This window comes from Oncorhynchus mykiss, chromosome 23 (assembly GCF_057628025.1).
Source record: "Oncorhynchus mykiss isolate SJ-2025 chromosome 23, ASM5762802v1, whole genome shotgun sequence".
NCBI classification, from domain to species: Eukaryota; Metazoa; Chordata; class Actinopteri; order Salmoniformes; family Salmonidae; genus Oncorhynchus; species Oncorhynchus mykiss.
In genome coordinates, this window is record NC_143044.1 from 40027771 (window position 1) to 40041080 (window position 13310).

The 13310-nt window shown below is 43.6% G+C and overlaps 1 protein-coding gene across 2 annotated transcripts in view; it reads right to left on the minus strand.

The window, feature by feature from the left end:
• Positions 1–13310, minus strand: part of LOC110503140 (cytohesin-3) — a 51852-nt gene that overhangs the window by 36059 nt on the left and 2483 nt on the right. For both annotated transcript variants that reach the window (XM_036960699.2, XM_036960701.2), the window contains exons 2-5: positions 3408–3490; positions 3136–3200; positions 1111–1177; positions 675–793 (exon numbers count right to left, since the gene is read on the minus strand). In XM_036960699.2, the coding sequence (XP_036816594.1) occupies positions 675–793; positions 1111–1177; positions 3136–3200; positions 3408–3490 (334 nt within the window). The remainder of the gene's footprint in view (positions 1–674; positions 794–1110; positions 1178–3135; positions 3201–3407; positions 3491–13310) is intronic.

Consider the following 13310-nt stretch of genomic DNA (forward strand, 5'->3'; position numbering starts at 1 on the left):
AGCATCATGCTGTGGGGATGTTTTTCATCAGCAGGGACTGGAGAAACTGGTCAGAATGGAAGGAATGATGGATGGTGCTAAATACAGGGAAATTCTTGAGGGAAACCTGTTTCAGTCTTCCAGAGATTTGAGACTGGGACAGAGGTTCACCTTCCTTCAGGACAATGACCCTAAGCATACTGCTAAAGCAACACTCGAGTGGTCTAAGGGAAAACATTTAAATGTCTTGGAATGGCCTAGTCAAAGCCCAGACCTCAATCAAATTGAGAATCTGTGCTATGACTTAAAGATTGCTGTACACCAGCAGAACCCATCCAACTTGAAGGAGCTGGAGCAGTTTTGCCTTGAAGAATGGGCAAAAATCCCAGTGGCTAGATGTGCCAAGCTTAGAGACATACCCCAAGAGACTTGCAGCTGTAATTGCTACAAAAGTTGGCTCTACAAAGTATTGACTTGGGGGGGGGGAGATAGTTAAGCACGCTCAAATTCTGTTTTTTTTTGTTTTTATTTCTTGTTTGTTTCACAATAGAAAAATATTGTGTGGCATGTTGTGTAAATCAAATGATACAAACCCCCCAAAAATCTATTTTAATTCCAGGTTGTGAGGCAACATAATGGGAAAAATGCCTAGCAGGTGAATAATTGCACAAACCACTGTAGATGGGATGGCTTACCGCTCCCCTAAGTAATCTCCGATGACAGTCTTGTTCAGGCCCTCACCCTTGTAGAGGAACTGAGAGATGTCTTCTGGGGTGTGCTGCAGAAGGTTGTTTTCCAGGAGAAACTGGATCCCCTGGAACACAAGATGGACGACAGACAGTGGACTGTTTATCTCAATCATTGGTGAATGATTCTATCAGAGCAGCAGTATATGACTGGGGTCCATTACTAGACAACACCCAGAAAAGCCATTCCAGGACTGAAATAAAAGAGGCCACCAAAGAAGCCTGGGCCATACGTACAAACGTTAACCTAGCTTTTTATATCACTGGGGTACATTACTGGACACAACCCCGCCAAAAGCTATCCCAGAGCTGAAATAAAAGACTGAAGATGTGGCCATCCCTGAACCCTGAGGCTCTGGTCATAAACATTTCAACCTGAAAATACCTTCTTAGGATCCATGTTGAATTTCTTCCTCCCCATGGCAATCTGTTTGTTCCTCTGTGTCATTTTGCTGTGAGACATGACATGGAAGAAAACCCATGAATAACCTTCTATTACAACCAACCAACTTAAAAAAACAGCAACTTTACATGTAAAAAAGGTACCTTTTCAACCTTAAGCTGTTCAGACAGACCCATTAGTGCTGTATACATTGAGCCAGATTGAATCAACTAATGATAGGAAACTGAGCAGGCTGATAGATGACATTATAAAATACACTGCTCAAAAAAATAAAGGGAACACTTAAACAACACAATGTAGCTCCACACTTCTGTGAAATCAAACTGTCCACTTAGGAAGCAACACTGATTGACATTACATTTCACATGCTGTTGTGCAAATGGAATAGACAACAGGTGGAAATTATAGGCAATTAGCAAGACACCCCCAATAAAGGAGTGGTTCTGCAGGTGGTGACCACAGACCACTTCTTAGTTCCTATGCTTCCTGGCTGATGTTTTGGCCACTTTTGAATGCTGGCGGTGCTTTCACTCTAGTGGTAGCATGAGACGGAGTCTACAACCCACACAAGTGGCTCAGGTAGTGCAGCTCATCCAGGATGGCACATCAATGCGAGCTGTGCAAAGAAGGTTTGCTGTGTCTGTCAGCGTAGTGTCCAGAGCATGGAGGCGCTACCAGGAGACAGGCCAGTACATCAGGAGACGTGGAGGAGGCCGTAGGAGGGCAACAACCCAGCAGCAGGACCGCTACCTCCGCCTTTGTGCAAGGAGGAGCAGGAGGAGCACTGCCAGAGCCCTGCAAAATGACCTCCAGCAGGCCACAAATGTGCATGTGTCTGCTCAAACGGTCAGAAAGAGACTCCATGAGGGTGGTAATGAGGGCCCAACGTCCACAGGTGGGGGTTGTGCTTACAGCCCAACACCGTGCAGGACGTTTGGCATTTGTCAGAGAACCCCAAGATTGGCAAATTCGCCACTGGCGCCCTGTGCTCTTTACAGATGAAAGCAGGTTCGCACTGAGCACGTGACAGACGTCACAGAGTCTGGAGACGCCGTGGAGAACGTTCTGCTGGATGCAACATCTTCCAGCATTACCGGTTTGGCGGTGGGTCAGTCATGGTGTGGGGTGGCATTTCTTTGGGGGGCCTCCATGTGCTCGCCAGAGGTAGCCCGACTGCCATTTGGTACCGAGATGAGATCCTCAGACCCCTTGTCAGACCATATGCTGGTGCGGTTGGCCCTGGGTTCCTCCTAATGCAAGACAATGCTAGACCTCCTGTGGCTGGAGTGTGTCAGCAGTTCCTGCAAGAGGAAGGCATTGATGCTATGGACTGGCCCGCTTGTTCCCCAGACCTGAATCCAATTGAGCACATCTGGGACATCATGTCTCGCTCCATCCACCAACGCCACGTTGCACCACAGACTATCCAGGAGTTGGCGGATGCTTTAGTCCAAGTCTGGGAGGAGATCCCTCAGGAGACCATCCGCCACCTCATCAGGAGCATGCCCAGGCATTGTAGGGAGGTCATACAGGCACGTGGAGGCCACACACACACTACTGAGCCTCATTTTGACTTGTTTTAAGGACATTACATCAAAGTTGGATCAGCCTGTAGTGTGGTTTTCCACTTTAATTTTGAGTGTGACTCCAAATCCAGACCTCCATGGGTTGATGAATTTGATTTCCATTGATAATTTTTGTGTGATTTTGTTGTCAGCACATTCAACTATGTAAAGAAAAAAGTATTTAATAATAATATTTAATTCATTCAGATCTAGGATGTGTTATTTTAGTGTTCCCTTTATTTTTTTGAGCAGTGTAGTTCAGTCACATTTTGGGTAAGGACATTAGATATGGTACATCTGCTAAGACTGATTGAAATCACTGCATCAGCACAGATCACCTGATTGAAAGCACTGCACACCACATACTTGTTCAGTCTTGCAGTTAGAACAGTGAAAAGCAAATGCGAGCACCAGTGAATGAGACCATGGGCTGTTCACCCACCTCTCTCCTACACACGTTAGTTGCTCGATCTCAGTCATGACTTCAGCTATCTCAAACTTCAAGCGCTGAGAGGGGAAGAAAAGGAAATATAATTGGTATCTTGGAATAAGCTCATTCAGAGAAAATTATTCAACCTAATGAACAGAGACAGGCAGGGATTAGACATTCTGAGAAAATGATACAAGCTACAAGAGCATATCAGAAAAACAACACTCTTCCTTAAAGCTTTGCCAGCTACTAAGCCGAGCAACAGCAACTTCAAGGCTACCCACCTCAATATCATCCAGCAGCTCTCTCTTCCTCCGCCGGATGTTTGACAGCTCATCCCTCTCTTCCAGTGAGAGATCCTCAGGTACTGAAGAGAGATCACAGAGAGAGAAACCTTCTTAGTCTTACTGCTGATACATCTTCTTACACTGCATGACACCACACACTAACTAAGCCTGCTGCAGTACCGATGACCGTCACACTATCCAACTAAGCCTGCTGCAGTACCGATGACCGTCACACTATCCAACTAAGCCTGCTGCAGTACCGATGACCGTCACACTATCCAACTAAGCCTGCTGCAGTACCGATGACCGTCACACTATCCAACTAAGCCTGCTGCAGTACCGATGACCGTCACACTATCCAACTAAGCCTGCTGCAGTACCGATGACCGTCACACTATCCAACTAAGCCTGCTGCAGTACTGATGACCGTCACACTATCCAACTAAGCCTGCTGCAGTACCGATGACCGTCACACTAACTAATTAACTAAGCCTGCTACAGTAACATAACCGTCACACTAACTAATTAACTAAGCCTGCTACAGTAACATAACCGTCACACTAACTAAGCCTTCTACAGTAACATAACCGTCACACTAACTAAGCCTTCTACAGTAACATAACCGTCACACTAACTAAGCCTTCTACAGTAACATAACCGTCACACTAACTAAGCCTTCTACAGTAACATAACCGTTTTACTAACTAATTAACTAAGGTAGCTACAGTAACATAACCGCTATACTAACTAATTAACTAAGCCTGCTACAGTAACAGCCGTTATACTAACTAAGTCTGCTACAGTAACATAACCGTTATACTAACTAATTAAGCCTTCTACAGTAACATAACCGTTATACTAACTAATTAAGCCTGCTATTGTAACATAACCGCTATACTAACTAATTAAGCCTGCTATAGTAACATCACCGCTATACTAATTAACTAAGCCTGCTACAGTAACATAACCGTTATACTAACTAATTAACTAAGCCTGCTACAGTAACATAACCGATATACTAACTAAGCCTGCTACAGTACGATGACCGTTACACTAACTAATTAAGCCTGCTATAGTAACATAACCGCTATACTAACTAAGCCTGCTACACTACGATGACCGTTACACTAACTAATTAAGCCTGCTATAGTAACATAACCGCTATACTAACTAAGCCTGCTACAGTACGATGACCGTTACACTAACTAATTAAGCCTGCTACAGTAACATAACCGTTACACTAACTAATTAAGCCTGCTACAGTAACATGACCGTTACACTAACTAATTAAGCCTGCTACAGTAACATGACCGTTACACTAACTAATTAAGCCTGCTACAGTAACATGACCATTTCACAAACTATCAACCGTTACAGTACGATGACTGTTACACTAACTAACTCTGCTACAGTAACATAACCGCTATACTAACTAATTAAGCCTGCTACAGTACGATGACTGTTACACTAACTAACTCTGCTACAGTAACATAACCGCTATACTAACTAATTAAGCCTGCTACAGTACGATGACTGTTACACTAACTAACTCTGCTACAGTACTATAACCGTTTCACTCAGTTTATCAGAGTCACACGGATCAAAGCAGATGCAAGTTTACAGTTTTATTAGTCGTATATACAGGATACACATGGTATTCACCATCCAACGAAATGCTTACTGCCAGTTTCCTTATGGACAATGCAACAATATGAAATAATAAAATCTAATACGTCTTAATTAGTGGGAAAAAAGGCTAACGGTCTTAAGTATTCCACATTAAAGTGTTTTCCAACCCTTTATAAATGCGCGGGGGTATATTCTATTAATAAAACCAATCCAGATTAATTTCTTGCATTGAAAGTTAATTTTTTTCATTAACGCAACTTTCGCACTGAACTCTACCCGCCCAGGGGCTTAGAGCTGGAGTGAAGCATATCTCACTGTGTGTGTAACCACCAGAGAGGGGTCTCTGTGATCCGACTTCATTAACCCAGCTGAGAGGCAGATATTTAGTGTGCGTGTAGCCTCTTCATAAAGCAGGAACATGACAAGCCTGATATCACAGCTAAGCCTCTGCATATACGAGCGGTGGAAACATACAGTCTTTACTTCAGAGCTTCCCTTTATACAGAATTTAAGCAATGTCTTGCCATTTAAAAGTGAACCAGGAAGCCTAGCTCAAGAGAGGCCTCGAACTCATTTGGCACGAGGTTGTACATGGCTAAGGGGTCCAAACAGTGATTGCAGCCACGATATTAATAACAATAACACAAAAGCCTGTGAAACGTCAAAATGACTGTTCCTAACTAGCATACAGTGCCTTGCGAAAGTATTCGGCCCCCTTGAACTTTGCGACCTTTTGCCACATTTCAGGCTTCAAACAAAGATATAAAACTGTATTTTTTTGTGAAGAATCAACAACAAGTGGGACACAATCATGAAGTGGAACGACATTTATTGGATATTTCAAACTTTTTTAACAAATCAAAAACTGAAAAATTGGGCGTGCAAAATTATTCAGCCCCCTTAAGTTAATACTTTGTAGCGCCACCTTTTGCTGCGATTACAGCTGTAAGTCGCTTGGGGTATGTCTCTATCAGTTTTGCACATCGAGAGACTGACATTTTTTCCCATTCCTCCTTGCAAAACAGCTCGAGCTCAGTGAGGTTGGATGGAGAGCATTTGTGAACAGCAGTTTTCAGTTCTTTCCACAGATTCTCGATTGGATTCAGGTCTGGACTTTGACTTGGCCATTCTAACACCTGGATATGTTTATTTTTGAACCATTCCATTGTAGATTTTGCTTTATGTTTTGGATCATTGTCTTGTTGGAAGACAAATCTCCGTCCCAGTCTCAGGTCTTTTGCAGACTCCATCAGGTTTTCTTCCAGAATGGTCCTGTATTTGGCTCCATCCATCTTCCCATCAATTTTAACCATCTTCCCTGTCCCTGTTGAAGAAAAGCAGGCCCAAACCATGATGCTGCCACCACCATGTTTGACAGTGGGGATGGGTGTGTTCAGGGTGATGAGCTGTGTTGCTTTTTCGCCAAACATAACGTCTTGCATTGTTGCCAAAAAGTTAAATTTTGGTTTCATCTGACCAGAGCACCTTCTTCCACATGTTTGGTGTGTCTCCCAGGTGGCTTGTGGCAAACTTTAAACGCCACTTTTTATGGATATCTTTAAGAAATGGCTTTCTTCTTGCCACTCTTCCATAAAGGCCAGATTTGTGCAATATACAACTGATTGTTGTCCTATGGACAGAGTCTCCCACCTCAGCTGTAGATCTCTGCAGTTCATCCAGAGTGATCATGGGCCTCTTGGCTGCATCTCTGATCAGTCTTCTCCTTGTATGAGCTGAAAGTTTAGAGGGACGGCCAGGTCTTGGTAGATTTGCAGTGGTCTGATACTCCTTCCATTTCAATATTATTGCTTGCACAGTGCTCCTTGGGATGTTTAAAGCTTGGGAAATCTTTTTGTATCCAAATCCAGCTTTAAACTTCTTCACAACAGTATCTCGGACCTGCCTGGTGTGTTCCTTGTTCTTCATGATGCTCTCTGCGCTTTTAACGGACCTCTGAGACTATCACAGTGCAGGTGCATTTATACGGAGACTTGATTACACACAGGTGGATTGTATTTATCATCATTAGTCATTTAGGTCAACATTGGATCATTCAGAGATCCTCACTGAACTTCTGGGGAGAGTTTGCTGCACTGAAAGTAAAGGGGCTGAATAATATCCAATAAATGTCGTTCCACTTCATGATTGTGTCCCACTTGTTGTTGATTCTTCACAAAAAAATACAGTTTTATATCTTTATGTTTGAAGCCTGAAATGTGGCAAAAGGTCGCAAAGTTCAAGGGGTCCGAATACTTTCGCAATGCACTGTAAATAACTCTATTAGTAGTGCAAGTTCTACATGGCCTTATCTCATAGGTCCTAGAAGTCTGAGGGAATACTAAGTTAGAACATCCTTTTATGAATGCCTCTTCTCTCTCTGACCACATCTGATTTAACCAATATGTTTGATAGATTTCTTGATCATTTATAGGTGATAAGGGTGGATTCTGGAAGTCAGAGGAGTCTGAGGATAGTATACATGTCAGTGTTAACTGACAATAGACCTGATGTCATTACGGCCATCATTGAAAGTAAGTATATAGTTTACAGATAAGTTTTTGTTGAAATTGAAGTAACTGGCCTCTGTCTTGAGGCTTTTTCGGAGGAGAGGGTGATGACTATCAGCTGTCAGTATACATTTTATATCTGTAGGTTTTCCGTAAACTGTAGTACTATAGAAAAGTAGAACCCAGTCACCCCACTGGCCCCAACAGGGAAATGGGATGAGATACAGGCCAGGCAGGCTGTCACAGAGCAGGGCGATGGGATGAGATTACAGGCCAGGCAGGCTGTCACAGAGCAGGGATATGGGATGAGATACAGGCCAGGCAGGCTGTCACAGAGCAGGGATATGGGATGAGATACAGGCCAGGCAGGCTGTCACAGAGCAGGGTGATGGGATGAGAGACAGGCCATGCAGGCTGTCACAGAGCAGGGATATGGGATGAGATACAGGCCAGGCAGGCTGTCACAGAGCAGAGATATTGGATGAGATACAGGCCAGGCAGGCTGTCACAGAGCAGGGATATGGGATGAGAGACAGGCCAGGCAGGCTGTCACAGAGCAGGACGATGGGATGAGAGACAGGCCAGGCAGGCTGTCACAGAGCAGGGATATGGGATGAGATACAGGCCAGGCAGGCGGTCACAGAGCAGGGATATGGGATGAGATACAGGCCAGGCAGGCGGTCACAGAGCAGGGATATGGGATGAGATAGACAGGCAGGCTGTCAGTGTGGCCCCTGGCACAAACCCCTAATCTGAAGCCTGCTGTCACCAATCCCTTTAACTTTATACCCCTTGGGCTCCCCTCACTGGCCTCACATGCGCACACGCATGCAGGGACAAACACACATCATGCACACACGCAGATGCAGGCATGCATACAGACACATGCACACTGGTGCTGCCAGCTGGCTTTAACCCCCACAGCTCTTAATCCCAATCTGACCATGGGGCTGAAGACCACAGTGGAAGTGTGATATATACACACAGAGGGGTTGATGGCAGTGATAACATGGACACAGTAACAAACATCTGTAGTCTTGTTTAGCGGTCCGGTGATGTGACCTGGCAGTATGTCAAGGCACCAGAATGTGGGGCATGATTAGTACAGAACAAGCCAAGGGGTTATGATGAGTGTCTGTATGTTAGTCAGTGCAGCTAATTTAAAGGGGTTTCTTTTCATGATCGTAAGATCTGGCATCTGTATGAACTTTTCAATAGTTGGGAATGTTGCGCCTCACTGCTTTGTGGATCCAGATAAAGTGAATTGTGACTGTGTGATCCCTATACCATTATTTTCCAGTAATAGCTCACATCATTGCGTGAGAGGACAACAAAGATTTTGGGGGGTAATATCTTGGGGTTTAGCTCAGAAGAGTCAGAAGAGATCTAGGATCTAGTACTGAGGGGTTAAACTAAACTGTCATCCACTGATTACATTGTTTTAATCTGCTGTTTTCGGGAGCGGACCCCTACTAGGGGGTGATGCATCCGTCTGGGTGGTCCCTCTGTCCTGGTCTGTCCGGACATCATGTCCCCTTATATCCAACATCTGCTCAGGGTCAACTCTATGATGCAAGTATTGGATTTGATGTGCTGGGGGTCTTATCTCCACGACCATAAGCCTGCTGCCAGAGCATTCATAATGGTGCCGTTTCTGGCACCCACTTCTAATCAGAGGGCTGGATGGGGGTTGAGTGACTGAGAAGACCAAATACAAACCCCTGGCTGGCGATTGTTGCCTGGAGGTCCAGGATGTTGTTGCTTGTCTCGTCTTACCAGGCAGAGTAACATTGTCTTTGGCTGACCTGCTGCAGGCTTAAAAGACTAGACACACAGGCCACTTCAAAATAACAGTCACCGAACACCTACAACCTACATCGACGTCTGTGTTATATGTTGTGTAGTTAGGGTGGATGTTTGTAAAAATCTATACATAACCTGTACATAGTGTAGTTAGTAGCTAAAAGCACACCTTTTAGAACCCTGAAAATACAAGCACAGCACACCTCCTCCTTTTAGAAGGCCTGTGAATTCCATTCTTGTCTTCTCAGGGTTGAGGGCTCCAGAGAGCAGCACTTACCTAGCCTGGCCAAGAAACACAAACCCTGTAGCCTCCAGCATCTATGTAGCCGCTCGCCATCTCCTTAATACTGGATCTGCTTCCATTTAGTTCCCCTACCAGTAGTGAAATAAGATGCATATTACTCAAGGAAAGTGTGGTCTCCCTCTCTTTTGATATTTCTCCTTCCCTCTTTTCCTTCTACAGCATCCCGGAGTCGCCTCTTCACTGTAGACGTTGAGACTGGTGTTTGCTGGTACTATTTAATGAAGCTGCCAGTTGAGGACTTGTGAGGTGTATGTTTTTCAAACTAGACACTAATGTACTTGTCCTCTTGCTCAGTTGTGCACCGGGGCCCCCCACTCCTCTTTCTATTCTGGTTAGAGCCAGTTTGCGCTGTTCTGTGAAGGGAGTAGTACACAGCGTTGTATGAGATCTTCAGTTTCTTGGCAATTCCTAGCATGGAATAGCCTTCATTTCTCAGAACAAGAATAGACTGACGAGTTTCAGAAGAAAGTTATTCGTTTCTGGCCATTTTGAGCCTGTAATCGAACCCACAAATGCTGATGCTCCAGATACTCAACTAGCTGAATTAAGGCCAGTTGTATTGCTTCTTTAAGCAGGACAACAGTTTTCAGCTGTGCTAACATAATTGCAAAAGGGTTTTCTAATGATCAATTAGCCTTTTAACATTATAAACTTGGATTAGCTAACACAACGTGTCATTGGAACGCAGGAGTGATGGTTGTATATACTGTACTCGATACCATCTATTGCATCTTGCCTATGCCGTTCTGTACCATCACTCATTCACATATCTTTATGTACATATTCTTTATCCCTTTACACTTGTGTGTATAAGGTAGTAGTTTTGGAATTGTTAGTTAGATTACTCGTTGGTTATTACTGCATTGTCGGAATTAGAAGCACAAGCATTTCGCTACCCTCGCATTAACATCTGCTAACCATGTGTATGTGACAAATAAAAATTTGATTTGATTTGCTGATAATGGGCCTCTGTACACCTACAGTACGTAGATATTTCTTTTTTTTTTAAAGAAAAAAAATTATAGTCATTAAAATCAGCCATTTCCAGCTACTATAGTCATTTACAAATGTCTACATTGTATTTCTGATCAATTTGATGTTATTTTAAATGGACAACAACTTTTCTTTCAAAAAGCAGAACATTTCAAAGTGACCCCAAACTTTTGGACGGTAGTGTATTTTCTACTCTACTCCATCCCGGTCTCGTTCTCCTCATTTTATAACTCAAACAGTCGGGGCAATATACTGCACCCAAACAAAAATTCTGTGGTACATGCCAACCCTTCCAGACAGTTGTACGCGCTAGTCTACCCTCTCTTCCATTTCAATGAAACAGTATTTCCTATAATCAATTCCATACATGGTGTTTCTCTTCAGATGAGGCAGCAGTACTGGGACACTTTATGAGACCCTCTCAATCCCTCCTTAAGCCAAGTCTGCAGTGCCATTGATTACTCACCCCTTAAGGGGAGTGTGTGTCTACTGTCTAGCCAAATCCTTCAATGTGGTCCCACAATGCAATAAAACTCCATATTAAATGGTCCAAATTAGCATAATACTGTTTCTACATCTCCTGTTAAGCTGTTGAATAAGGCAACATGGTGGGAGGACCTGAAAAGGCTATTTTAAGGAGGAAAAAAAACAGTTATTCTCATTTTGGTAATCTCAAAAGAATCAAATCAACACCTTCTTTGTGGCTTTAAATATAAAATGTATCAGTTGGCCCGCAAAGAAATGTTTGTCTTCTTAAAGATACAGTGTGGAAGGAAGACCGTAAGACACAGGATGGTAAAGAAAACAGGACTTACTCTAACGAACCAGAAGGGCAGAGAGTGAGAGAGAAACAACTGAGTAGATGGGCTAGTTAGCTGACTGGCTGTATCCGTTGTAGCCATTTAGCCTATGGCTGTAGCAACCAGATACTTTGTGCCAGCCAGAAGGTCCTCCAGGCAGGGTTAAAGCTACAGACCAGCCGCCCACAGCATGGCAATAATGACTTCCATTAGGAAGTCCTCCCACACCACTCACCCTACCGCCACAACAAAGACTGATGGCCAAGTCTGTTCTGTAGACTCAGGGCAGGAAACCACTAATGTCGGGATTCATATGAAACTTCATCACCCCAAAGACTCAAGCAGTTTGTATTGATGTTCTTCTCAAAGAACATGTATGTTTCCTTGCCCAGAGGGTGAGATTGATAAATGGCCATGAATTCAACATAAAGGGGTAAAGTAATAATTTACTAAACTAATCGCACCCGGCAGTTCTGTAACGTTGCCAATTTCTGATAAGAAAAGCCTTTTGACAGTTTCAACTGCCCCTCAACACCTCAAACTATCCCCCAAAGAATAAACACATACATTTTCAGGCCATAGAGCATGGAAGAAAAGCAGTTTCCCATTTAGTGTTTCTCACAGTCAGTTAGGGAAAAGCGTGTTGAGAGAGAGGGTCACTAAAGTTATCAGGATCCTGACAGAAAATACTGTCAAGACACACAGCACTTAGTAAAAACGCCATTCAAACAGAGCACTTTCCTTCTATCCCCCTGATAAAGGCAAAGCTGAAAGTGTCCCTGCAGAGGAACTAGAGGCTCAAAAAATAAATAAAACAGCATCAAGCGAGTGCTGGCCAATTTGTAGCTCTAGATTGTAGTGGGTTCTCGTCTTTCCACTTCTGCTTTAACTCTACTAGCCTAACTACACGTCTATAAATAGACTTGGTGCCATAAAACACTTGGGATTTAGGGTCTGTGTGACATGAGAGCAGACATCTGTCTTATGGCATGTAAACAGAACAGAGGATTGCACCAAGTGTAAAGAAGTAGGAGTAAACACGCAGTAATTAATTCCATATTCTACTCTGCTCACTGCCATAGTTTCTCTGTGTGTGTGTGTTCTATGCATGAGGCAGTATGCATGCCCATTATCAGCCCATATAAGAAAATGGCCTAATCCTACACAATGGCACCCCTCCCCCTCCTAGTTAGCAGCCAGGCAGTCAACTGATGGAAAACGAATTATGCCCCAACTTTGACCATATGCTGCACAGTGCAGCTACATGACATTACACTCTGCACTGCACTAATTTCAGTTGAAGGGGTTTGGCTTGAATTTAAAAAGCATTTTAACCAGCGCTGTTGTACGTGATTAGCTGGGGTAAATTTAGCATGCCAGCATAAATGCATTGACTTTGTGTGTCTGTGTACAATGTGCGTGTGTTACATCTATACTGTTTTAATTCATGCAGTATAACATGTAATCGTTTCCATGCACTTATCTTTCAAGTGTGATCACAGGACCTCAAGCCTCTTTGTTCTGCTACCCCTGTCGCCATGCCGCTACACCCGTCGCCATGCCGCTACCCCCGTCGCCATGCCGCTACCCCCGTCATCCAGTGTCTTCCTATGCCCAAAGACTACTCTGTGCTTTACAGATATTCCCTTTATCTATGAAAACATTTGAATAAATGAATTTGACTACTGCCGCATAGGCAAAGTGTGAGCTTAGTTATTTAAGCATGATCGTGCATAAATTATAAATAAATATAAAGCTGTAAAACCTATAAACCCAGAGGGAACAATGGAAATGACTGGCGTTGGCAATGTCCTTATATGATGCTGTGACAAAGGCTTGTATTGTACATGTAGATACTGCTTCC